Source organism: Lithobates pipiens, unplaced genomic scaffold, assembly GCF_037356315.1.
Source record: "Lithobates pipiens isolate NorthernLeopardFrog02 unplaced genomic scaffold, aLitPip1_a1.2 Scaffold_23, whole genome shotgun sequence".
In the NCBI taxonomy this organism is placed as follows: domain Eukaryota; kingdom Metazoa; phylum Chordata; class Amphibia; order Anura; family Ranidae; genus Lithobates; species Lithobates pipiens.
The window spans coordinates 244,937,959-244,963,338 of record NW_027507785.1 but is presented as its reverse complement, the minus strand read 5'-3'; the positions used below and the strand labels follow the sequence as shown (position 1 = coordinate 244,963,338).

Sequence of the window (25,380 nt, the reverse complement as noted above, 5' to 3'; positions counted from 1 at the left end):
GCAGGCAGTTAGCAACTGGTTAAGCTGATCTTTCTGGCAGCTCGTAAGTCAAATCTTCACTCTTTTAAAGAGATCCCGTCACTAGACCATTACTTTAAATAACAACCTTTTCATAAGATTGTACCTTATCTGCATGGTATTTACCGATCCTGTGTGCAGACCTCTTCTCCAGCAAATTCACAGGTGTCACAGCTGAAATACTATAGAGTGTCAGCTGTGACACTCTACAGTATTTCTTTCCACTGCTCCCCTGGCAGCTACATGTAGCTAGGTACTGAAATACCATAGTGTAAGACTTTGCTTCAAAATGCATCTGTCTTTTGACCCCTTTTTGCTGAAGTTATGATGCTGTTGTTTCATTCTCCGACAGCCAGCAGGGGGAGAGCCAAGTTACTCCAAGCTTATAGACTTTACTACAGAATGGATGGGAGTCTGAGAGATGTAGTTCAAGGCATTGGCCATGTTAATGAAATGGCTGTTCAAAAACTACAAATTCCTATGGCCTGTGTGAGGCAGGAGGAGCCAAGAGGGTTTTATATTTTTTGCCCAGGAAAAGCTTTGGTGCAGCAGGAATCTGAGCAGACCAAAACTGTTGGAGCAAAAGCCAATTGAAGGGGCCTAGGAGTAGGCTTGAAGTTGCTGGGGCCAGATTTGTTGCCTGAGATTGCTACTAAGAGATCAATGCATTCTCCGGACTCATCATCTCGTTCCTAACCAAGAGACTTGCATATCATCCAGATTTACTGAACTATTGGTGGAATCACCTCCACTTCGGGACCAGCTTAAGATGGGGACCCCATTTCACTACAAGACTTTACATCCTTAAAAGGAGTTGGTGAGCAGGCCACTGGTCCACCTATATCCTTAATATATCCTTAATATCAGACATATCGTTGAAGGAAGAATACCATTAGCTCTTCCCTTTTACTTAGATCCTCAGTTGGGATTACTATATTTTGACTTCACTTTACCGCAATCACCAGGTGCAGTTATTTTACAGCTACCATGCACCTCCCTGAGTAACTAGTGTTACACACCGCTTAGGTAAAACTGCATCTTGCATCTATACTGTCTGCAGGATCAAATTACCACTTCTAGTGCCATAATGGTCATCTAAGGGCCCCAACGCTAGTTGGAAAAAGCTCAATCTTAGAGACTGACGCTTACTAAGTCCTAGTCCCCCCCTTTTTTTGTTTATGCTTTTTAGCACTGATTGTGTACTTCCAACCAGTCTAAACCTAGCACAGCCACCATTAGGAAATGTGGGCATTATAGTCTTGACAATGCTAAATAATATTCATGTATTGTCTGCTTGGTATCTGGGTGGTATTGCTACTGTTTATGCTGAGTTGGGGCTAGTATGCCATTTATGCCCGCCCTGGATTGCATCATACTGCGCTACAAACTAGTGCATGTAGACCTTTTTTCAGCACACATCACCTGCACACCACCGCAACACAGTGGTGTGAAGTGGCCAGGTAGGAGACGAGGCATTTTACCTTGTCCTGCGGTGGGACTGTGCTGGAATAGCTACCCAAAATAGTTCTACTGCACCTGGTGTGAATCTACCCTCACATATTGTTGCATATTTTTGTTGCATTTCATTACTTTATTATTTAAGCTATAAGATTTTAAAAATAATAATAATAATAATAATAGAAATGTTTAAAATGTAAAGAGACATCAATACAAGCATGTGCCCAGTGTTAAAATTGCAAAAGTTACTATTTTCCACCCCTTTTTTATTAATGTATTAAATTATATGTAAACCCTCACCTTGTAAAACAACCCAGTTAAAAATATACTTGAAAGGCAAAACATTTGTGAATGCTGTGATATTGTGAAGATTAAACCCATGTGGTAGGTGCTTTTCCAATGAGTTGCGCCACTCAAAATTGCATTTAAGGGCATGGAATCCACTTTCATTAAAATAAAGGGAAAGTTCACATAGACATCAGTTGCCCACACAGTCCACATCAATATGAATGAAAATACAGGCTTCCATGTTGCCAGCACCACTGCTCTTCTTACCAGTCCCTCTAACTATGTTGTCCAGTTTTACTGGTTCTCCTGGCTAGGGATGAGCCGAACACCCCCCTGTTCGGTTCGCACCAGAACCTGCGAACAGACCTAAACTTCGTGTGAACTTTAGAACCCTATTAAAGTCTATGGGACTCGAACGTTCACAATCTAAAGTGCTAATTTTAAAGGGTAATATGCAAGTTACTGTCCTAAAAAGTGTTTGGGGACCTGGCTCCTGCCCCAGGGGACATGGATCAATGCAAAAAAAAGTTTTAAAAACGGCCGTTTTTTCAGGAGCAGTGATATTCCTTTAAATTTCGTAGCTGGGGGGTATCTATAGTATGCCTGTGAAGGGGCGCATGTTTCTGGTGCTTAGAACTGTCCCTGCACAAAGTGTCATTTGTGCAGGAAAAAAAGTCTTTTAAAATCACTTGCGGCTAAATTGTCGGCTCCCGTAATACAGAGAACACTCAATGAGTGTTCTCTGTATTAGCCGACAATTCATTTATTCATTGATAAAAAAAAAAAAAATAAAAAAAAAAAACGTGGGGGTTCCCCTAAATTCAATTACCAGGCCCTTCAGGTCTGACATGGATATTAAGGGGAACCCCGTGTCAAATTAAAAAAAAAATTTGAGTTACGCTTACCGGTAACATCTTTTCCAGTAGTCTTTCAGGACAGCCACTATGAGAGATAGACTCCTCCTCTTCCTCTGGAAACACTGCGCCAGCCCATAAATTCTTACTTCCCCTGCCGGACCTCAGTTTATATCGAGATTACCTCCGGCCAGCTGGGGAGACACAAGAACACATTAATAACATATTTATCAAATACCATTATCTTGCTGCGCTCTGGTCTTTTGTAAGACTCCCCCCAATTTTCGGGTGGGAACTAGGGCTGTCCTGAAAGACTACTGGAAAAGATGTTACCGGTAAGCGTAACTCTAATTTTCCCTAATCGTCTTTCAGGACAGCCACTATGAGAGGATAAATGAGCACTTACCAGTTAGGGTGGGACTACAGCTTGCAAAACCTTTCGCCCAAAGGTCTGCTCACCTGCCGACACCAGATCCACTCTGTAGTGTTTTACGAAAGTGGAATAGCTGGACCATGTTGCTGCTCTGCAAATCTGCTCTGGCGTTGCTCCCGCTCTTTCTGCCTGGGAGGCTGCCATAGCTCTAGTGGAGTGTGATTTAATACCCACTGGGATTTCTTTCCCTGCAACTGAATAAGCCTGCTCGATGGCTACTCTGAGCCATCTAGCAATAGTGCGCCGGGACGCTTTACAACCTTTTCTGGCCCCGGAAAACAAAACAAATAAGGAATCTGACCTTCTGAATGTCTTGGTCAGTTCTAGATAGTGTAGGATACATCTCCTAACATCCAAATAATGAAATTTTAGTTCCTTCTCGCCGGAGGGATTGGGACAAAAAGAGGGCAAAACAATTTCCTGGCTTCTATGAAAGCTGGATGCCACTTTCGGCAAAAAGGCCGGATCGGTCTTTAAAACTATCCGGTCCGGAAAAATAACACAAAAGGGAGCCCTGACTGATAAGGCCTCCATCTCACTGACCCTCCTGGCAGTTGTTACTGCTACCAGAAACACTGTCTTCAGGGTAAGTTCTCTCAGAAAACACTCCTTTAAAGGCTCAAAGGGGGGTCCAGTTAAGCTCTGTAAAACTAAAGATAAATCCCATCTGGGAAAGGACAGACCCTGGACCGGTCTCTGTCTGGACAGGGCCCTAAAGAACCTGACTACCCATGGATTGGCAGCTAAATGATCTTCCAAATAAACACTGAGGGCTGATACTTGACCCCTAAGGGTACTAATGGATAAGCCCTTATCTGCCCCACATTGTAAAAATTCCAAAACTGCAGAGGAGCTCCGTACTGGGAAAGAGCTCTCTGCGCACCACTTGTTGAAACGTAACCAGACCTTTTCATAGATCTGGCGAGTTTCCTTTTTCCTACTGTCCAGGAGGGTAGAAACTAGTCTCTCTGAAAAACCTTTCGATTTTAATAAACCCTCCTCAGTAGCCAGGCCGCTAACTTCCACTGGCGTACTCGTGGGCAGAGGACTGGCCCCTGAGGGAGGAGATCGTCCTGAGGGGGCAAGAGTAAGGGAGGTTCTACCGCCAACTGCTTTAGCATTGAGAACCATGCTCTCTTGGGCCAATGCGGAGCCACCAGAATCAGAGATGTGTTTTCCATTTGAAACTTTCTCAGAACTGCTGGCAACAACGCTGGAGGTGGGAAGGCATAGCAAGTTCTGAAGTGCCAATTCTGGTTCAAGGCGTCCACACCTAAGGCTCCCTCTCCCCTTCTTAGGGAGAAAAAACAGGGGGTTTTTGAATTGTTTCTGGACGCGAAAAGGTCCACCTCTGGAGACCCCCATCTCTTTATTATGAGATTGAAAACCTCCTGGTTGAGAACCCAATCGCCCTCCCTCAGCCTCTTTCGGCTGAGAAAGTCTGCTACCACGTTTTTCTCTCCCCTCAGGAAAACTGCTGAGAGCGAAAGGGTGTAGGTTTCGGCCCAGGACAGGATCTCTGTCGCTAAAGACAACAGGGCTCCGCTTCTCGTGCCACCCTGCTTGTTTAAATAGGCCACTACGGAAGAGTTGTCCGACCGCACCTGAATGTGGTGACCCCGGAGCTCTTTTTTGAAGAATCTGAGGGCTAGTCCCACTGCCCTTAATTCTTTCCAGTTGGACGATCGAGTCAACTCGCCGTCCTCCCAAGTGCCCTGGGCTAGAAGGGAACCCAAATGTGCCCCCCAACCTTTTCCACTTGCATCTGTGGTCACTACCCGAGAAACCAGGATGAGCCACAGACGCCCTTGCGACAGATTCGTCACTTTCCTCCACCACCAGAGGGATCTCTTTACCTGGTGTGGAATATGTACTAGGGTGTCTAGAGCCTCCTGACTGTGGTCCCACACCCCTAGGATGAAGGTCTGTAGGGGACGAAAATGTAGCCCTGCCCACTGCACTGCTGGGAGGGTAGATGTAAGGAGACCCAATACTGACATCAGAACCCTTATGGAAACCAGCTGGTTGCTCTGAAGAGAGGCCACCGCTCTGTCCAGCTTTTGTACCTTTTCTCTTGGTAGAAAAACTCTCAACAGTGTTGAGTCCAACAGGAAAGCTAGATAGGGGATCTGTTGTGAGGGGATCAGGCTGGACTTTTCCAAGTTCAAAAGCCACCCCAGGTCTGTAAGGACCCCTTTGGTTAGATCGAGATCCTTGACCAACTGTGTTGGGGATGCTGCAAATAAAAGCAGGTCGTCCAGGTAGGCTATTATACATATCCCTTGGAGCCGAAGAAAGGCCATGGCTTCTGCCAGGACCTTGGTAAAAATGCGGGGTGCAGAGGATAGCCCGAATGGCAGGGCCTGAAACTGAAAATGTACTGTTTCTCCCCCTAAATATATGGCAAGGCGTAGAAACTTCTGCGAGGCCTCCGCTATAGGGATGTGTAAATACGCGTCCCTTAGGTCCAGAGATACCATGAAACAGTTGCGGGGCAGAAGAGCCCTTACTGAAAAAATCGACTCCATGCGGAATCTTTTGTATTTCACTGAAGCATTCAGGGGCTTTAAGTTCAGAATCAATCTGAACTTTGCTGAGGGTTTTTTCACTACGAAGATGTGAGAATAAAACCCCCTTCCCTCTTCTGCTTTTGGGACCCTGAGAATAACATCCTGATTCTCCAATTCACTCAGAGCTTCTAGCAAGGCCTCGGCCTTTACCATGCACCTGGGTAGATGCGTGACAAGGAGCCTTTGAGGGGGTGGTCTTAAGAATTCCAAGAGGTACCCCCTTCTTATTACCCCTAAAATAAATTGATTGGGGGATATTGTCTCCCACTGTGGTAGAAAGGCCCCCAGTTTTCCTCCCACTGTAGCTGAAATGTCACTGGGTTTTACGGGGCTGGACAGGAGGGTGAAAAATCGCCCCTCCTCTGCCCCTGCCCTTTTGGGGCCAGGTTTTCTTTTTCCCCTCTGGTTTAGGGGTTTCCCTACGCCCTTGCGGACGAAACCCCTTTTTAGTTTGTACGGGGGTTTTCCGTTTAAGAGGAAAGGATTTTTTCCTGTCCGCTGTCTGGTCTAGAACAGTCTCTAGCCCTGGGCCAAAAAGGAGGTCCCCCGTCAGGGGTATCCCACATAGTTTTATCTTGGAGGCATTATCCCCTGGCCATGTTTTTAACCAGAGGGCCCTTCTGGCCGAATTGGCTAGAGCCGCCGTTCTGCCCGACATGCGGACGGACTCAGCAGAGGCATCTGCTATGTAAGTGATCCCTCGCAGCATAGTAGGGAAGGATGACAGAATGGTTTCCTTATCTGTGCCTGCATCAATATGTTGTTGGATCTGTGAGAGCCAGTGCTCTAAATTGCGAGCCACAACTGTAACTGCCATTTCAGGCTTTAGATTGCCGATAGCCGAGTCCCACGTTTTTTTAAGCAGAGAGTCAATCCTTTTGTCCATGACATCTGCCAAGGCCCCCATGTCTTCAAATGCCAAATCTGTGTGTCTGGAGACCTGGGAGAAAGCGGCATCCAATTCGGGATTTTTATTCCAAAGGCATGCCGGCCCCTCTGAAAATGGGAACCTTCTTTTGAGGGATCTAGATAAAAAGGGCTTTCTCTCCGGATCCTGCCACTCCTTTTTAATTGTTTCCATTAAAACTCTGTGCACTGGAAACACCCTTCTTTTTGGTTCCCCCAAACCTGAATACATTTGGTCATGCAGGGTTAGGGGCTTCTTATCCGTCTGGATACCGAGGGTTGTATAAATTGCCTTTAAGAGGTCCTCTACCTCATCAAGGGATAATTGTCCTGGTCCTCCCCCTCTGAACCCTCCTGGGAATCAGAAGAGGAACTGTCTGGAAGTTCCCTACCTGTCCCTGAAGGGCCTGCAACCTCTGTCCCCCCTGTACTAGCAGGTTGGACCGGAGCAGAACTCTGTGCTAGAGGTGGGGTTGTATCCTGGGGAGATGGACCCGTGGGAAGCTGACATTTTTCAAAAAGGGACCTAAAAGAAGAGAAGGTGGACGAGAGCTCTTTGACTGAAGCTGCTAGTCCTGACTCCTGTTCAGATTCCCTTTCCCTAATGAGGGAGTCAATACAGCCTTTGCACAACACTTTGGTCCAAGATTCCCCTAAAATGTCCCTACAGGAGGCACACTTCTTTTTAGAGCTATGCGTAGAAAAAACAGAAAAAAGACAAAGTCAATCCAAAGCTCGGGATACAACCCTGGGAGTGCACTAGACCCTTTTTTAAAAGAAGGAATCTGAGCCTCCCCTCCCCCCTGGCCACCCAGGGGGTATGCCCCCCCCCATGATAGAACCATACATTGGGGTGGGGGGATCCTAGATAGAGAGTACCCCTCCCCAGGGTGCTCTTACCTTAGGAATGCTGGAGATAGAGTCTGTTGTTTGAGCCTCAGCTTCCGACATGACTGCAGGTGGCTGCTTACTACAGAGTTCCACGCTGCCTGTGCGCGTTCCGAACTCATCTCCAGCTTGTGCCCGGCCCTCCTATCAGCTCCACGACCCGGAACCGGAAGTCGATCGTATTCTAGGTCAAGCCTTCGTTTCCGCCGGATACGACGTCGCCCGTCGTTCGGCCCGCTCGGTTCAAAGAAAAAAAGGGGCGGACTGTACCCTTGTACAGGGAAATCTTTCGAACGGCTTGCCAGCTGCGTCCCTGTAGACGCGATAGGAGTCCCCCACGACCTGAAGCCGCGCTCGACTAGGAAGGGGTGGCAGTACCTGGTGAGGTAAGTAAACTGTTCGACCCGCTTGGTTTCGAACGGTTTGAACCCAGCTTTCTCCAAACGAAGCCCCTGCTTCTTTCAACCGGGTTCTTTAACGAAAAAATGGCCACAGCCTCCCCGACTGATCGGCCTGGTTCCTTACACAGTGTCTCCCCGCCGGAGGAAACACTAATAACTGAGGTCCGGCAGGGAAAGTAAGAATTTATGGGCTGGAGCAGTGTTTCCAGAGGAAGAGGAGGAGTCTATCTCTCATAGTGGCTGTCCTGAAAGACGATTAGGGTAAAATTGACGTGGGGGTCCCCCTAAATATCCATACCAGAACCTTCAGGTCTGATATGGATATAAAGGGGAACCCCGCATCAAATTAAAAAAAAACTATTGACGTGAGGGTCCCCCTAAAAATCCATACCAGACCCTTTATCCGAGCACGCAACCTGGCAGGCCGCAGGAAAAGAGGGGGGGACGAGAGAGCGGCCCCCTCCCTCCTGAACCGTACCAGGCCACATACCCTCAACATTGGGAGGATGCTTTGGTGGTCTGTGACCCCTCAAAGCACCTTGTCCCCATGTTGATGAGGACAAGGGCCTCATGCTCACAACCCTGGCCGGTGGTTGTGAGGGTCTGCGGGCGGGGGGCTTATCAGAATCTGGAAGCCCCCTTTAACAAGGGGATCCCCAGATCCCGGCCCCCCCCCTGTTTGAAATGGTAAGGGGGTACAAAAGTACCCCTACCATTTCACAAAGAAAGTGTAAAAATGGTTAAATAAGACAAACACACTTTTGAAAAATTCCTTTATTAAAAATAAAAAAAATAAAAACAAGATTCCAGCGGTGCTAATCCACTCTTGCTATCTAGCGACGAATCTCCGGGGTCCAGCGATGGATGATCATATCCAGCGACGGGGGATCTCTCAGTCCAGCGCTGTCCATACATCCTTCTTCTGTCTCCATTGCGGAGACACTGCGGAGATCCCAGCGCTGACGTTTCTTATATTAGGAGAGCGGGGCCACTCGTCACCTGACCCCGCCCCCTCTGACGCTGGTGAAGGGAGCCAGGGGTTCCCCAGTGATGTATGGGTGACCCCGCCCCCTCTGATGTAACGGAAACCTGCATTACATCAGAGGGTGCGGGGTCACCCACACGTCACTGGGGAACCCCTGGCTTCCCTCTCCAGCGTCAGAGGGGCGGGGTCAGGTGAATGGTGGCCCCACCCTCCTAATATAAGAAACGTCAGTGCTGGGATCTCCGCAGTGGAGACAGAAGAAGGATGTATGGACAGCGCTGGACTGAGAAATCCCCCGTCGCTGGATATGATCATCCATCGCTGGACCCCGGAGATCCGTCGCTGGATAGCAAGAGTGGATTAGTACAACTGGAATCTTTTTTTTATTTTTTTTATTTTTAAAGTGGAGAGCCACCCTGAAAAAAAAAATATTAAAAATTACAAAAAAAATCTAAAAAAAAAAAATGAAATTTTTTTTTTTTTTTTTACTTACCAGAAGTGCCTGTTGCTAGGCACATAATCCTAATCTTCCTCTTCCTCCTCCGCGGAGATCTTCTTTCTTCTCTCCTCCGTGCGGCGTCTTCTGGGTAATGGGTCGCGCTGTGTTCTGGGAAATGTGTGTTCCAGAACACAGCGCGTCCCATTCACAAAGCGCTGCGTGACTCGCGCATGCGCAGTAGGAAACGGCCAGTGAAGCCGTAAGGCTCCACTGCCTGTTTCCCTTACAAGGAATGGTGGCGCCGGGACCCGAGAGCCGAGGGACGGGTCGGCCTCGGGCGGCCGACATCGCGGGCGCCCTGGACAGGTAAGTGGGCTGATTAAGTCAGCAGCTGCAGTGTTTGCAGCTGCTGACTTTTATTTTATTTTTTTAAACGGCCCTCTGCTTTAATAAAGGAATTTTTCAAAAGTGTGTTTGTCTTATTTAACCATTTTGATACTTTCTTTGTGAAATGGTAGGGGTACAAAGTACCCCCTTACCATTTCAAACAGGGGGGGGCGGGATCTGGGGGTCCCCTTGTTAAAGGGGGCTTCCAGATTCTGATAAGCCCCCCGCCCGCAGACCCTCACAACCACCGGCCAGGGTTGTGAGGATGAGGCCCTTGTCCTCATCAACATGGGGACAAGGTGCTTTGAGGGGTCACAGACCCCCAAAGCATCCTCCCAATGTTGAGGGTATGTGGCCTGGTACGGTTCAGGAGGGAGGGGGGGCCACTCTCTCACCCCCCTCTTTTCCTGCGGCCTGCCAGGTTGCGTGCTCGGATAAAGGGTCTGGTATGGATTTTTAGGGGGACCCCCACGTCAATTTTTTTTTAAATTTGATGCGGGGTTCCCCTTAATATCCATATCAGACCTGAGGGGTCTGGTATGGATATTTAGGGGGACCCCCACGTCAATTTTTTTTTTAATTTGACACGGGGTTCCCCTTAATATCCATGTCAGACCTGAAGGGCCTGGTAATTGAATTTAGGGGAACCCCCACGCTTTTTTTTTTTTTTTTTAATCAATGAATGAATGAATTGTCGGCTAATACAGAGAACACTCATTGAGTGTTCTCTGTATTACGGGGAGCCGACAATTTAGCCGCAAGTGATTTTAAAAGACTTTTTTTCCTGCACCAATGACACTTTGTGCAGGGACAGTTCTAAGCACCAGAAACATGCGCCCCTTCACAGGCATACTATAGATACCCCCCAGCTACGAAATTTAAAGGAATATTACACTTTTATTGTTTCACTTTAATCATTATTAAAATCACTGCTCCTGAAAAAACTGCCGTTTTTAAAACTTTTTTTTGCATTGATCCATGTCCCCTGGGGCAGGACCCAGGTCCCCAAACACTTTTTAGGACAGTAACCTGCATATTACCCTTTAAAATTAGCACTTTAGATTTCTCCCATAGACTTGTATAGGGTGTTCCGGCTTTTCGAATTTGCTGCGAACAGCCCAAATTGTTCACTGTTCGCTGAACAGGCAAACAGGCAATGTTCGAGGCGAACATGAGTTCTACTCGAACTCGAAGCTCATCCCTACTCCTGGCTCTCTTAAGCCGCGTACACACGGGCGGACTGTCTGTCCAACTTAGTCTGCCGAAACACATTTCAGCGGACAGTCCGCTCGTGTGTGGGCTTCAGCTGACTTTTTCAGCGTGCAGTCTGGCGGACTAAGTATTTCGGAATTTCCGTAATATTGTCCGTCCAACTTTGGTTTCAGCGGACAGTCCGCTCGTGAGTAGGCTAGTTGGATGGACTAAGTATGGCGCATGCTCAGAAAGGATTTACACGGCGGAAGGTTGCATTGCTGTGTATTGGACGTCCTATTTCTAGTCCCGTCGTACGTGCTGTACACGTCATCGCGCAAGCTTTCAATGGACTGTTTGTTCATCGTGTGTGGTCAAGTCCGTTCATTCGAAAGTAGGACGGACTGTCCGTCGGATTGTCTGACGGACTTAGTTGGCCAGACAGTCCGCCCGTGTGTAAGCGGCTTTAGCCTTTAGTCACAGCTCCCTGCTGCATTACCTAATCCTGGCTTCTGAATAGGGGCTCTCATTACACCGTGATAGGAGCCCACCTGACACCTGTAACAAAGCCTCCTCTCTGCTGGCTGGAGCATCTCTGATCCCTGGGTGAGACTGTCTCTTGATTCCTAGCTGGGGCTCATCTGACTCCTGGCTGAGACCTTTTTTTTCCCCACACTGGGAACCCTGATCTATCCTCAGCCTTGCACATATAACCACCCTGAACACCTGTGTGCTCAGACAAGCTGCAGGCCCCTGGTAAAATCCAGACAAAGGATTGGAAGTTCTGATCCAGAACTACAGGATCCGGAGAAAAACAAAAACACAGCTTTCTCCTCTCAGGAATGATAGTCTGGAACCTCGCATTAACCCTTAATGTGAATCCTGTGTCATATTCCCCTCCATCACAGTGACAGAGTCTCACTGCGTCACAATACATAAAAAAAATCATAAATGTCCTAGGATTAGGATCCCCTGAGTTAGCACATCGGAGAGGCACAGTTTGGCCTGTTTGCCCTAGATGCTGGAAAGCCTTGTCCCGCCACTGGTCAGAATACTGCAGCCTTTAACCATATCTCTCAGAATAAAATTATTGTCTTATTGATTGTATAAGTACAATTGCTAATAGTCTCTTCTTTTATGCTTTGCTTGGCCTAATAAATTCTTTGAAATGCAGTACTGTGCAAACGTTTTAAGCAGGTGTGAAGAAATGCTGTAAAGTAAGAATGCTTTAAAAACAAAACAAAAAAAAAACATATTTTAGACCTACCTGGAGCGGTGGTAACCCCATCTCTTTATCAGAAAGTGAGCAAACAGAGGAAAAATCTAAATCAAATCAATGTTTATTAAGATTATCCTTTGGCTTCAAACTGGCATCAATTCTTACACACTTTGTATACTTAGGGTCCTTTCACAGGGGCTTGTCCATTGGAGGGACTCCTCTTGCTCAGCAGGATCAATCTGCTGATCCCCCGCTGAGTAGGTGGATGACAGGTCTGTCTCTGCTTACTGTGCTGAGACAAACCTGTCAGAGCCCCTCTCTCCTCTATGGGGAGATCGAATGAAAACAGACTGCCTGTCCGTTTTCATCCAATCCCATCGGATCAGCCATACAAATGGAAAATAGGGTCACTATCCGTCTGGATTTTAAGGACAGGATGAGATCAAATAACAGTGGGTGTCAGCGGACATATCACCGCTGACATCCGCCATTCTATAGGAGGTGAATGGAAGCTCCGATCAGGTGCACCTGAAAAACTGACAGCCGGACATGATCAGAAAGATTGTGCGAATGGGGCCCTACACAGTCAGGGGTTTTACAGGATTAGAGTCAGGTGTATGATTAACCAATTTCATATGAAGGTTGAAACACAGTCATTAACTGAAACAGAAACAGTGTAGGAGGCTTGAAGAGGAAGTAAACTTCCCTGGGTTCACCCTGCTCGCTAGGGAGTACCAGAAGACACAGTCAGACAAGGATGGATGGATGGATAAAGCAAGGGAGAGCCAGATAGTGAGCCAAGGTCAGGGCAGGCTGCAGACAATCAGGACAAGCCGAGTCGGTACACAAGAGATCAGTTCACGAGAGGTCAGGTTAAAGCAGGTTAAACGAAGGAAGCTTCAGAAACAAGCATTGCTCAAGCAACCAGAAGCTGATCTGGAAGGAAATTAAATAGAGAAGCACATGGGGGGCTGAACAGGAAGTAGCAGAAAGGAATTATATAATTAAGCAACAGGTGGAGCTGGCGACACCCATAGCTGCAGAGTGCAGCAGAGCTGAACACAAGATAGTGGAACAACAGGTGCCAGCCGACCCACAGCAGTAAAGGTAAGACACAGATCAGCTCTGCAGCTGATCTGTGACAGTACCCCTCCACTTAAAAGGTCCCCATACATGTCTGGGGGCTTGCTTGGAGGGAAAATTCCGATGGAGTCTGGTCACCAAGCGTGGGGCTGAGACATCGGTGGCAGGAACCCAAGACCTCTCCTCCGGACCATAGCCCTTCCAATCAATCAGATAGAGTAGCTTCCCTCGGTAGTATTGGGAGTCCAATATTTCTTTAATCTTGTACTGATCCGTGGTATCAGCGACAGGAGCGGGGTGAGAAGAAGGGCGAGAGAAGCGATTAAGGACCAGTTGTGACCAGGAGACATGGAAGGCGTTGGGTATCCTGAGAAGAGATGGCAGACGGAGCTTGAAAACAACTGGATTGATCTGACAGAAAATAGGAAATGGACCAATGAAGCAAGAGATGAATTTATCTGAGGGCATCCAGAGTCGGATGTGCTTAGTAGAGAGCCAGACAGAAACTTAGGAGCTGGACAGCGATGATGATGTGCTGCCATTTCATGTCTGGAAGCAGCTAGATGAAGATTCTCAGAGACTTCTTTCCAGATTGAGTTGAAGGACTTTTGGGTTTCAGCTGCTGTTGGTACAAGAGGAGAAATGGGAACAGGAAAGGGAACAGATGGAGGCTGCCCGTACACAGTGAAGAAGGGAGATTTTCCAGAACTGGCATTGGAGTGATGGTTTAAGGCAAACTCTGCCCAGGGCAAAAGGTCCACCCAGTCATCTTGGTGGGCTGAGATGAAGGCATGGAGAAAACGTTCTAGAGGAAAAGAGATTTCATCTTCAAGTACGGAAAGGTTTCTTCACAGTTAGAGCTGTGAAAATGTGGAATAGACTCCCGCCAGAGGTGGTTCTGGCCAGTTCAGTAGATTGCTTTAAGAAAGGCTTGGATACTTTCCTGATGGTACATAATATAACTAGGTACTAACATAGGTAAAGTTGATCCAGGGAAAATCTGATCGCCTATTGGGGGATCAGGAAGGAATTTTTTTCCCCTGCTGTAGCAAATTGGAGCATGCTCTGCTGGGTTTTTTTTTCGCCTTCCTCTGGATCAATTGTGGGCATAAAATTGGGTATCTGGATTGTACGATTATTTTTTTTAATTTATTTATTTATTTGTTTTTAAGGTTGAACTGGATGGACTTGTGTCTTTTTTCAACCTGACTAACTGTGTAACTGTGTAACTGTGTTCTACATTTTGATTGACACGTTCCGTTTGACTATTGGACTGGGGATGAAAGGCAGATGAAAAATCCAATTTAATCCTAAAGGAGCTGTCCAAGGCTCTCCAAAACAGAGCAGTAAATTGAACTCCTCTCTCAGAGACGATATGTGAAGGTATCCCATGAAGATGCAAGATCTCCTTAATGAAAAAAAGTTGTGGCAAGACTGGGAGCAGAAGGTAGGCCTGGGAGAGGAATCAAGTGACACATTTTGGAGAACCGATCCACCACTACCCAGATGACTGTAGAGCCTGTAGAGGGGAGCAGATCTGAGATAAAATCCATGGAAATACAACGCCAAGGTATATCGGGAACTGGTAAGGTTAAAAGCAACACAGCAGGGGCGGACGTGGAAGATTTGGGTAGTACACAAACCGTACAAGTTTGAACGTATTCCTTGACATCCTTACAAAGAGAAGGCCACCAGTAATGATGCTGAAGAAGGTCACAAGTACGAGGTATGCCAGGATGTCCAGAGAGATTGGAGTCATGTGCCCAAGCAAGGAGTTTGGGACGAAGTGCAGGAACTACAAAAGTTTTATCTGGAGGAGGCTGTGCAGACCAGAGCTGAGTAGTGGCTAGAACACGATGCAGAGGGATGATGGGACCAGGAACTCATGATGGGACATCAAACAACCTGGACAAGGCATCGGCTTGTTTCTCGGAGATAGGTAGAGGGTAGACTCAGCCTCGGGGAGGAGAGGTCCCAGGTAACAGATCAATGGAGCAGTCATAGTGTCTGTGAGGAGGAAGGTGATCAGCGGACTTTTTGCAGAAAACATCTCGGAAAGACTGATATTGGGAAGACAACATGGGAGTTGTGGAGGTCTCAGCCAGAAGAATGGAAGGAGGAGGTAGCACCTTGGAAATACATAGTTGCTGACTCGGAGGACCCCAAGCCAATACTTGTCTAGAATTCCAGTCAAGATGCGGGGAGTGTTTCTGCAACCATGGAAGGCCCAGGATGATGGGACTGGAAGATTTATGCAGAATTAGGAAAGAAATCTCCTCAGCATGCAAAACCCCAAAACTCGGAAGCTAAAGATTGTTCAATGAAATTCCTGGCAGCACCAGAGTCCACATATGCGGAGAGTTGATAGGCATTTTGAGCCCAGTGGATAGCCACAGGAAGGGTGAAATGAGGGAAGCGGACACAATTAAAGGATCTGCCTAGATCATCTCCCTCCGAGTGACCTAGACCCTGGAGTTTCCTGGATGGACTGGACAGGAGTTCAAAAGATGTCTTTTATCGCCACAATAAAGGCACAGGCCCAATCCCATGCTTCGGGCGCATCCTTCGGGAGTGAAGCGAGTTCACCCAAGCTGCATAAGTTCTTCCAACGTGTGAGAGGTTGAAGATGTAGAGGGTTCCACAGGTCTTTGGACTACCTATGCTGGACGGCCAGCAGGGGGATGACTGTATTTCTCCAGGACTCGCTTCTGGAAGCGAATGTCTATTTGAATGCTCAATGCGATTAAATCAACCATTGTGGTAGGAATGGTGCTTCCAACGAGTTCATCCTTGACTCGCTCAGATAGGCCTTGCCAGAAGGTAGAAGTATGGGCCTCATTATTCCATTTGAGTTCAGCGGCCAGCGTACGGAATTGAACTGTGTATTGGCTGACTGTCATTCCTTGCTGACGAAGATGAAGGAGTGCCCCAGCAGCCGAAGACATTTTGCCGGGCTCATCGAAAGTTTTCGGGAATGCATCCAAAAAGAGCTGGAGGTCGGAGGTGATAGAATCGTGTGATTTCCAGAGTGGGGAGGCCCAAGCTAGAGCATCACTGGAGAGGAGAGAGATTATATATGCGACAGATGCAGGCAGGGATTGCCAGATGTAGCAGGTAACACAGGAGCAGCTGAAGCAGGAACAGGAGGAGCTGAAGTTGCAGAAAATTGCAGACGATCCAGACGGGAGGCAAGATCCTGAAGAACCAGCATTATTTGCTCTTGATTTGCTTGCTGGGAGTTAAGCTTTTAAACTAGATGTTGCATTTGATCCTCAGTCAGTGGCCGATTCTCAGAGGCGCTCATGGCTTGAACAAACTGTCACGGTACTACTACAGTGAACCCACAGGCAGGCAGGTGACACAGGATTTACTGTATACGCTGCCGATGAAGAACAGAACTGAGCCGGGCCCGAAGGGTAGGCGGAGGTCTGACATGAGTGTAGGGAACTGTGCGCAGGGATTGGGCAAACAACGGTAGGGGCGGAGTCAGCACAAAGATGCGAGAACGCTCTACGCCCCAGCGTCAGTCGGCGAGGTGAAGATTCCCACCCTCCCTCCCTTATGGTTAGTTATACCCACATATATGTATATGTGGATGTCTATAAAAAAAAAAAAAAAAGGGGGAAGGAATAAGAAGGCCAAATTGAAGGTGAATTGACTCAGGTTTGCAGTAGAGTTAATGCAGTTTAGGTAGGTGCTAACTTGTCTTTGATTTCAGGAGTTTGTGCTGGATGTCGTAGCGGTTGGCGGGTGTTGGTCAGTGCAGGTAAAGGAAGATAACCCCTCCCCACAGAGAAGTTGATGCGGGAATCATTGGAGATATGGGCCTGTTGCTGATATGCCATATAGCGATGGTTTATATGGAAGCTGGTGAATGGGTGCACTGCGGTCAAGAGTTGGGTGTCTTTGAGCTAGCATGTCAGCTTGAGGCCTAGTTACAGTAATATGACCGCAGTGCCTGTTTGATCGATATGTTAATGGAGTGGGGAGGGGGAATGTCCTGCAGAAGACCAACGCGTTCAGTTGTTTCAGTTAACTGATGTTTTATGTTTTGGTTTTTATATGTTAATTATTATTTTGATTAATAAAGGGGCTGCTACGGCCACTAATTAGTCCAAAAGAAGGTGTGGTCTCCTTTAATGGGAAGGGGCAAGGTATGGAGTGGGGTGGTCTTTTCAGCAGCAGTGCAACATCAGTTATACTATAATCATGTAATCAGCAAATGAGCTTTGAAGGAATGCCCGCCTGTGCTGTTTCTTCAGAGCCTTGTGCCGTGACTGTCACACAGCCGGAGTCCACAGACCTGGAAGGAAGACAGGCGAAGATTGATGTGGTCTCCAGCTGAGACAATGAGGGCTTCTTTTGCAGGTAAGTTTAACATAATGTGCTAGTACACAATGCATGCTAACACATTGTGTCTTTACTTTTGCAGGTCAAAAAAACCCTAATGCCCCGTACACACGAGAGGGATTAAGTCTGACAGACCTCCAAAGGAGTTCCGCCGGAGTTTCGACGGAGTTCCGACTGAGTTTTGGCGGACTTTTCGACCGAACGGACTTGACCACACACCATCACACCAAACTCCGACGGAGTCGAACGTGATGACGTACGACTGGATTCGACGTAGGAAGTTCATAGACAGTAGCCAATAGCTGCCCTAGCGTCGGTTTTAGTCCGTCGGAGTAGCACACACACGAGCGGATTTTTCGACGGGGACCGGGTCCGGCGGAGTTCCGTCGGGAAAATTTGAAGCATGCCTCATTTCTAAAGTCCGTCAGACTTTGGCGAGTCAAAAGTCCGTTGCAGCCCACACACGATCGGATAGTCTGACGGACTCAGTCCGTCGGAGTTTGGATGTCGAAAAGTCCGCTCGTGTGTACGGGGCTTAAGCTTTACTACCTCTTTAAAATTGGGTAAGGAACAGCCAAACTCTGCTACTAAGGGAAGATTTTAAAAGACAGTTTCATGTCAAAGATTATATACCATGGCAAGACTGAGCACAGCAACAAGACACAAGGTAGTTATCCTGCATCAGCAAGGTCTCTCCCAGGCAAAGATTTCAAAGCAGACTGGGGTTTCAAGATGTGCTGTTTAAGCTCTCTTGAAGCACACAGAAACAGGTAATTTTAAGAACCATAGACACAGTGGTCGGCCAGGGAAACGTAATGCAGCAGATGAAAGGCACATCATGCTTACCTCATTTCGACATTGGAAGATGTCCAGCAGTGCCATCAGCACAGAACTCCTGGAAACCATTAAAGTGGAGTTCCACCCATTTAGAAGTCAGCAGCTACAAAAAGTGTAGCTGCTGACTTTTAATAATCAGACACTTACCTGTCCCACGGTCCAGTGATGTGAGCGAACAAAGCCCCGCTCCTCTTCCCTTCCTCTCTGCTGCATTGTAACTGTGGGCACCCAGCTGTGGCTTCACAGCCAGGCACGCACTGCACATGTGCGTGCTGCGCTACACACTCTGAATGGCCCCAGGCAATCTTCTGGGACCTGTGACGTGTCCCAGAAGATTTCAGGGAGGGAGGGGGGCCTCTAAAAAGAAGGTATCTGGCCCCCCAATTTTGGGTGGAACTCCGCTTTAAGGCCCGTACACATGATACAAAAATCGGAATTAAAATTTCGTCCGATGAACGATCTGCCGATTTTCAGATTGTTAGTATGGTGCTTTCGACAACTGATTCCAGTGTTTTTCATCAGACAAAAGCTGAATGTGCAGACTTTAACATTTTAGTCGTACCTGAACTCAACGTCCGATTTTCATTTAATTAGAACGGTTTTCGTATAAAAAAGATTGTAAGAGCAAGACTACGCATGCTCTGAAACAAAAGAATACATATAAAACTATTCAACACATTACGTCACTTCTGAAGTTGAATTCTGTCGTATGAGAATTTTCGTATGGTGAATAACCTCTTCACTTTCGGCATGAGACTAGCTTGCAACAAAAAAACTGACAAAAATCTGCTCTGGTTTGATGAGTCAACATTTTACATATTTGGTTGTAGCGGGAGGCAGTTTGTTCGCCAAATGGCTGGAGAGCAGTACAAGAATGAATGTCTGCAGGCAGCAGTGAATCATGGTGGAGGTTCCTTTCAAGTCTGGGAATGCATTTCTGCAAATGGAGTTGGAGATTTGGTGAGGATCAATGATGACCTCAATGCTGAGAACTATCATCAATGTAAAGCAGAACAAGGAGTTCTGGAAGTGGCAATCTATCATCTGCTGAGTTCCTTCAAAAACTGTGTGCAATTGTACCTAGAAGAATTGATGCTGTTTTGAAGGCAAAGAATGGTCTCACCAAATATTTATTTAATTTGGAATTCTCTTCTGTTCATTTACTTTCTATTTTCTTATTTGATAAAAAAAAAAAAAAAAAAAAAAACTATGAACCCTTCTATTTCTAAAAAGCATTCTTAATCTTAATCTGCTTAAAACATTTGCACAGTAGTTTACCTCTAGTTATGTTGGTAAGTGCTGGGTGAGCGAGGTGTGTCATCTTCAGGTGTGCATACAAATCACAAAAATGGAACATAGCACCTCTAGGGGTAGCTATATACTTTTTAAATTGGGTATTTCTAAAGGGCTATGGGCACTGTGAAAGTATGTTGGATACTTGGTTCCCTTGCTGAACACTGTGGTTGCACCCACCAGCTGCAGCATCACGGCAGGACACAGAGCCCCACTTTCAGCCTAATTTTCAGTGTAAAGGAAATTTTTTAAGTTACCAGGTTTTAGGTACCTGTAGTTACACTGGTACAGGAGCTCTAGTCACTGTATGTATGCCAACGCTGTCCTCCTGTTTCATAATATGTTATAAATAGTGAACATTTTTCTTCTAGGCAGACATTATTATTGCCAACCCTTACCTGAAATATGAAAATGATCCATATACTTTACAATATGGAGGCTGCGGAGAGCCAGGAAAATATATACATTTTACACCTAATTTTCTGCTGGATGATAAGCTGCTTTCAGTATATGGACCTCGAGGTAAATACAGTTTCATTTTTTGTCATTTTTATCTGTACCATAATGAAGAAAATAATTATGCTATTGGCTTTATGAAATCTATTTGATAAGGATAAGATCCATATCCCATATTCAGTAATTGATAGCAACTACTTGGAAATCATATTTCCCTGGCATGGCTACAGTAAAACAATATATTGATGGTGGCTAAAGGTTACTGCACTTTATACCAGGTGTATTAAATTAAAATTCACAGAGGTCTGATCAGTAACATTTTCTACCAACATCACATCACAGTCCCCGACTTCACATCAGTTTCCCATTTACAGCAGTGTTCTCAGCCTTCTTCACAGTAGTGTTCTCATCCTCCTTCACATCACCCTCCCTCCACCCCTTCCACAGTAGTGTTCTGAACCCCCTTCATATCACACCCCCACCTAAAATTCAAAACAGTGTCCTCAACCCCCTTCACATTAACACCCTCCCCCACAGCAGTGTCCTCTGTCCTCCTTCGCATCCCCCCTCCACAGTAGTGTCCTTTGCCCTCTTCACATCACCTCCCCAAATGCACTGCCCCACTTCAAATCAACCCCCCCCACAGTAGTGTCCTCTTCCCCCCTTCACACCACCCCACCTCCACTGTAGTGGCCATGGCCCCCTTCATATCACCCCCTACACTGGTGTCCTCCTGTGACCTCTTCGCATCACCCCCCACAGTAGTGTCCTTCTCTGCTCCCTTTCACATCACTCACAGTTTTGTCCTCTGCCCCCTACACATCACCCCCCACAGCACTCCCTCTCTTCACATCATTCCCCCCTCCACAGTAGTGTCCTCTGCCCCCTCTCATATCCTCTCCACCCAACAGTATTACCCACTGTCCCTCTTAAAATCACCCTCTACAGTAGTGTCCTCCTCTGCTCCATTCACATCACCCCCCATCCCAACAGTACCAACAGTAGTTTCCTCTGCCTCCCTTAACATCATAACCTCCCCCTCACAGTAATTGCCTCTGCTTCCCTTCACATCACCCCCCCCCCCCCCACAGTAGGGTCCTCCTCTGGCCCCCTTCACACCACTCCCAACAGATTCCTCATCTGGCTCCCTTTCCATTACCCCCATGGTAATGTCTGCCTCTACCCCTCTTCACATCACCCTGCACATTAGTTTTCTCCCATGCCCCCCTTCACATCACCCACCATGTTAATGTCCTCCCCTAACCCTCTGACATCACCTCCCTACAATAGTGTCCTCCTCTGCCCCCTCACATCATCCCCCACAGTAGTGTTCTCCTCTGCACCCTTCATATAACCCCTCTGCAGCACTGCTCCCTTCACCCCCCCCAAACAGTAATCCTCTCTGCCTTTTCACATCACCCCCCCCCCCCCCCCTACAGTAGTGCTCTCTGCCACTTAAAATCACCTCCTTCCCCACAGTAGTGTTCTCTGCCCCTTCACATCACCCCCACCACCCCTCATTCTTCAAAGCCACATCTTCTGCCATCCTCCACTCTCTTACCTTAAACGAGTACACTTAGCAGAGTGGGAGACACAGCAGCCCTGGATGGAGGGTGGCAGCAGGAACTGCCAGAGTTAAGTTTTCATATTATCAAGCTGGTGATTGGTTGCTAGGACTGCTCTGTGTCCCAGTAACCACTCACCTGCTGGTTAAAGGGGTTGTAAAGGTTTGTGTTTTTTCACCTTAATGCATCCGATTGGATTGGATAGATAGGATAGATTGATAGCAGCGCAGCCATTGGCTCGCTCTGCTGTCAATCCCATCCAATGATGCGGCCACCGGGGGGCAGGACTGAGTCATACACTCTGTGTCTATGGACGCAGCATGTACAGTATGACAGGGAGCGCACCCACAAGCTAACCCCCTCGGGATAGAGCTTCCCAGAGGGAGGTTAGCTATTGCAGGGAGGAGCCGAGACAGCTGCAGAGGGACCCCAGAACAGGAGGATTGGGGTCACTCTGTGCAAAACGAGCTGCACAGTTGAGGTAAGTATAACATGTTTGTTATTTCAAAAAAAAAAAAAAGAAAGAAACAAACCTATACAACACCTTTAACTTAGAAAGTTGAAAGTTTACTCAGGCAGCTCCCAGTCCCACTGTGCATCCACCCAGACAGGAAAAAATCTCCAGAAAAATAAAAATGCTTTTTAAATAGAGTAGGTAAAGGTTAGAACCATCCTGTCTGGTGAAACTGGATTGTAACTTACAGAGACCTAGACAGTGGTAAACCTTATTTTCCCCAACTTTATGCAAAAAAAGAAAAAAATGGCTGAACTTACTAATTAACCTTAGGGCTCGGTTCACATATGAGCCGCATGTGGCTCACAGCAGGGGTCCGGTGCATACTGGTTCACTGTTTCAGGTCAGATTTCAGCCTGAATTTTGGGCTGAATTTGGACCTGAACCTTACTGTAAAACGCACTGGACTCGCTGCAACGATATGTGAACCGGCTCCATAGAGAGCCGATCAAAATCTCCTGCTATTGCCCTCATCCATTTCGCAATGGTGTGAACCCAGCCTAAATGAAAAAGCTTCTCCATGTTGCTGTTATAAAAAGGGTAAACAGTGTTTGGGGTAAATCATACATACTTGCCCATAAAATACATTTAAAGCGGGAGTCCGCCGGGAGTCCGTGTTTTTTTTATTTTAAAAGCCAGCAGCTACAAATACTGCAGCTGCTGACTTTAAAATAGTGACACTTACCTGTCCAGCACGCCCACGATGTCGGCACCCGAAGCCGATCTCTCGATCGTCTCTCGGGTGCTGCCGCCGCCATCTTGGGTATGGGAATCAGGAAGTGGAGCCTTTCGGCTTCATTTCCCGGTTCCCTACTGCGCATGTGCGAGTCGTGCTGCGCAATAAGGATGGACCCGCTGCCTCTGGGATCTGTGTGTTTCCCAGCAGGCAGCGGGGGACTTTCGGAAAGGGGCGTAATCTACGCCCCTTTCTGCAGAGAGCTATCCCGGAAGTGGGTGCAGATACCTGTACTGTACAGGTACCTGCACCCCCCTCCCCCCTGAAAGGTGCCAATTGTGGCGCCGGAGGGGGGGAGGATTCCAATGAGCGGAAGGTCCACTTTAGGGTGGACCTCCGCTTTAATGTATAAAGTTGGCCTTGATTTTTTTTTCTCAATTGTTCCGGTTATCTTTAATTGATATTTAAGATATAACCTCTCTTCTCAATGGACTGATGGTGTTGATATGTTATGTATTCTCATTTTCACAGGAAGAGTGTTTGTTCATGAATGGGCTCATCTACGGTGGGGGGTCTTTGATGAATATAACTTTGAAAAACCTTTTTATGTTTCAACTGACATTAAAGTTGAAGCAACAAGGTAAACACTTTTATTGAATAGTTTGTGAAATGTATAAATTAACCATTGTAATAAGGACTATACACACTTGAATACTGTCACCCATTGTAGAATCTCCATCAGTTCCCCATGAACGCTTAATTCACAAATTGAGGTTAGTTGGTTTAGACTGTATGGTAGGTGCCTGGTTGCAGGGGTGCGGCCAAAGGGCGGTGATACATAGTGTTTACTCAGAATGGTCTGGCATGGTAAGTAGGGTACCCTAAGACTATATCCTGGGACCAATTCTGTTTAATTTATTCATAAATGATGTAGAGGTTGGTATAAATAGCTCAATATCGGTGTTTGCTGATGATACAAACTAAGTAGGGCAATTACTTCACAGCAAGATATATAAACCTTACAAGAAGACCTCAATAAAAAAAAAGGGGTGGACAACTTCTTGGCAAATGAGGTTTAATGTTAAGAAATGGGGCCAAAGACATGCATGCAAGATACCCGTCGGGGGGGGGGGGGAGACCCTGGATGGAAAAAGATCTGCAGGCTGTAGCGTGGGGGGGGGGGCTCTGGGCGCAACATTTAGGGGGGTGCAGAGATTAGTCCTGCACTGTCCTGAGCCCCACGCTGTAACTGTCCGTCGCCCTGTGTCCAATCAGGGTGTTGGGTCCCTAGCGCTGCTGCCACTGCCCTCTCCATCCCAGGCCAGGCTTTCAGCGCCATCCAATGATGAGGCAAAGGAGCCTCATCATGGCTCCTTTGCAGCTCCCCGCTCTTTCTTACTCTTTCTCTTATGCTCCCTCTATCATGCTATCTCTTTCTCTCTCTCTTGTCCTCACTCTTTCTCTCGCTCGCTCTCTCTTTCACGTGCTTACACTCTCTCCCAAAAATTGCAGAAGGGAGTGCTAAAAGTCCATTGATTAGGCGGCGCAAATTTGTTCTCTTGCCTCGGGCGCTGACAACCCATGCTACACCACTGGTCCTAGTTCATTACAGACTCAGCGATGGCATGCAATGCCAAGCTGCAGTAAGCAAAGCAAAAATAATATTGACATGCATTAAAAAGGGTATTTACTCACGGGATAAAACTATAATTCTGCCACTTTACAAAACTCTGGTTGGCCTCATCTCAAATATGTCAGTTTTGGTTACCAATCCTTAGGAAGGATGTGCTGGAACTGGTGAGAGTCCAGCGAAGGGCGACAAAGCTAATAAGGGGACTGGAGGACCTCAGTTATGAGGAATGACTAGAAGCAATAAACGTATTCTCCTGGAGAAGAGATGCTTGAGAGGAGATATGATAGCGATATAGAAATACCTCAGTGGTGATTCTAGCATAGGGAAAAAAACATTCAGTTTCAGGTAGCTTAAAGAAGAGGGCCACCTTAAAAAAATGATTAAAAGTCAGCAGCTACAAATGCTGCAGCTGCTGACTTTTAATAAATAGTGCCCGCGATGTCGGCAGCAGATGATGAGCAATCACACATCTCTTGTCTGCCCCCACCTCCATCCTCTGTCAGGGAATCAGGAAGTGAAGCATTGAGGCTTCACTGCCTGGTTCCCTACTGCGCAAGCACGCTGCGCATCTTCACTGGTCCACGTTATGTTCTGGGAACTGTGTGTTTCCCAGAACACAATGGGGGGCAGGCATCTGCGGCTAGCTGCAGCTAGCTATTCCCGGAACTGGGTGCAGATACCTGGATTATACAGGTATCTGCACCCCCCTCCCCCCTGAAAGGTGCCATTTGTGGCACCAGAGGGGGGAGGAATCCGATGAGAGGAAGTTCCACTTTAGGGTTTAAGAAGACAGGGGGGCACCCAATGAAATGAGTGAATATTGTAGTAACAAATAATACTAGAATCAATTCAAGGAGTTTGCCTTCTGTCTGCTTTATATACCAAGATTATTTTTACTGTACTGTTTCTACTGTCTCTACTATAAAGATCCTACTG

General features: G+C 47.0%; 1 protein-coding gene across 1 annotated transcript in view; it reads left to right on the top strand.

The window, feature by feature from the left end:
• The window catches only part of LOC143928228 (calcium-activated chloride channel regulator 1-like), an 82,833-nt gene that overhangs the window by 19,457 nt on the left and 37,996 nt on the right, over positions 1–25,380 (top strand). Inside the window, exons 3-4 of the mRNA XM_077452978.1 lie at positions 19,972–20,122; positions 23,343–23,451. Coding sequence (XP_077309104.1) covers positions 19,972–20,122; positions 23,343–23,451 — 260 coding nt within the window. The remainder of the gene's footprint in view (positions 1–19,971; positions 20,123–23,342; positions 23,452–25,380) is intronic.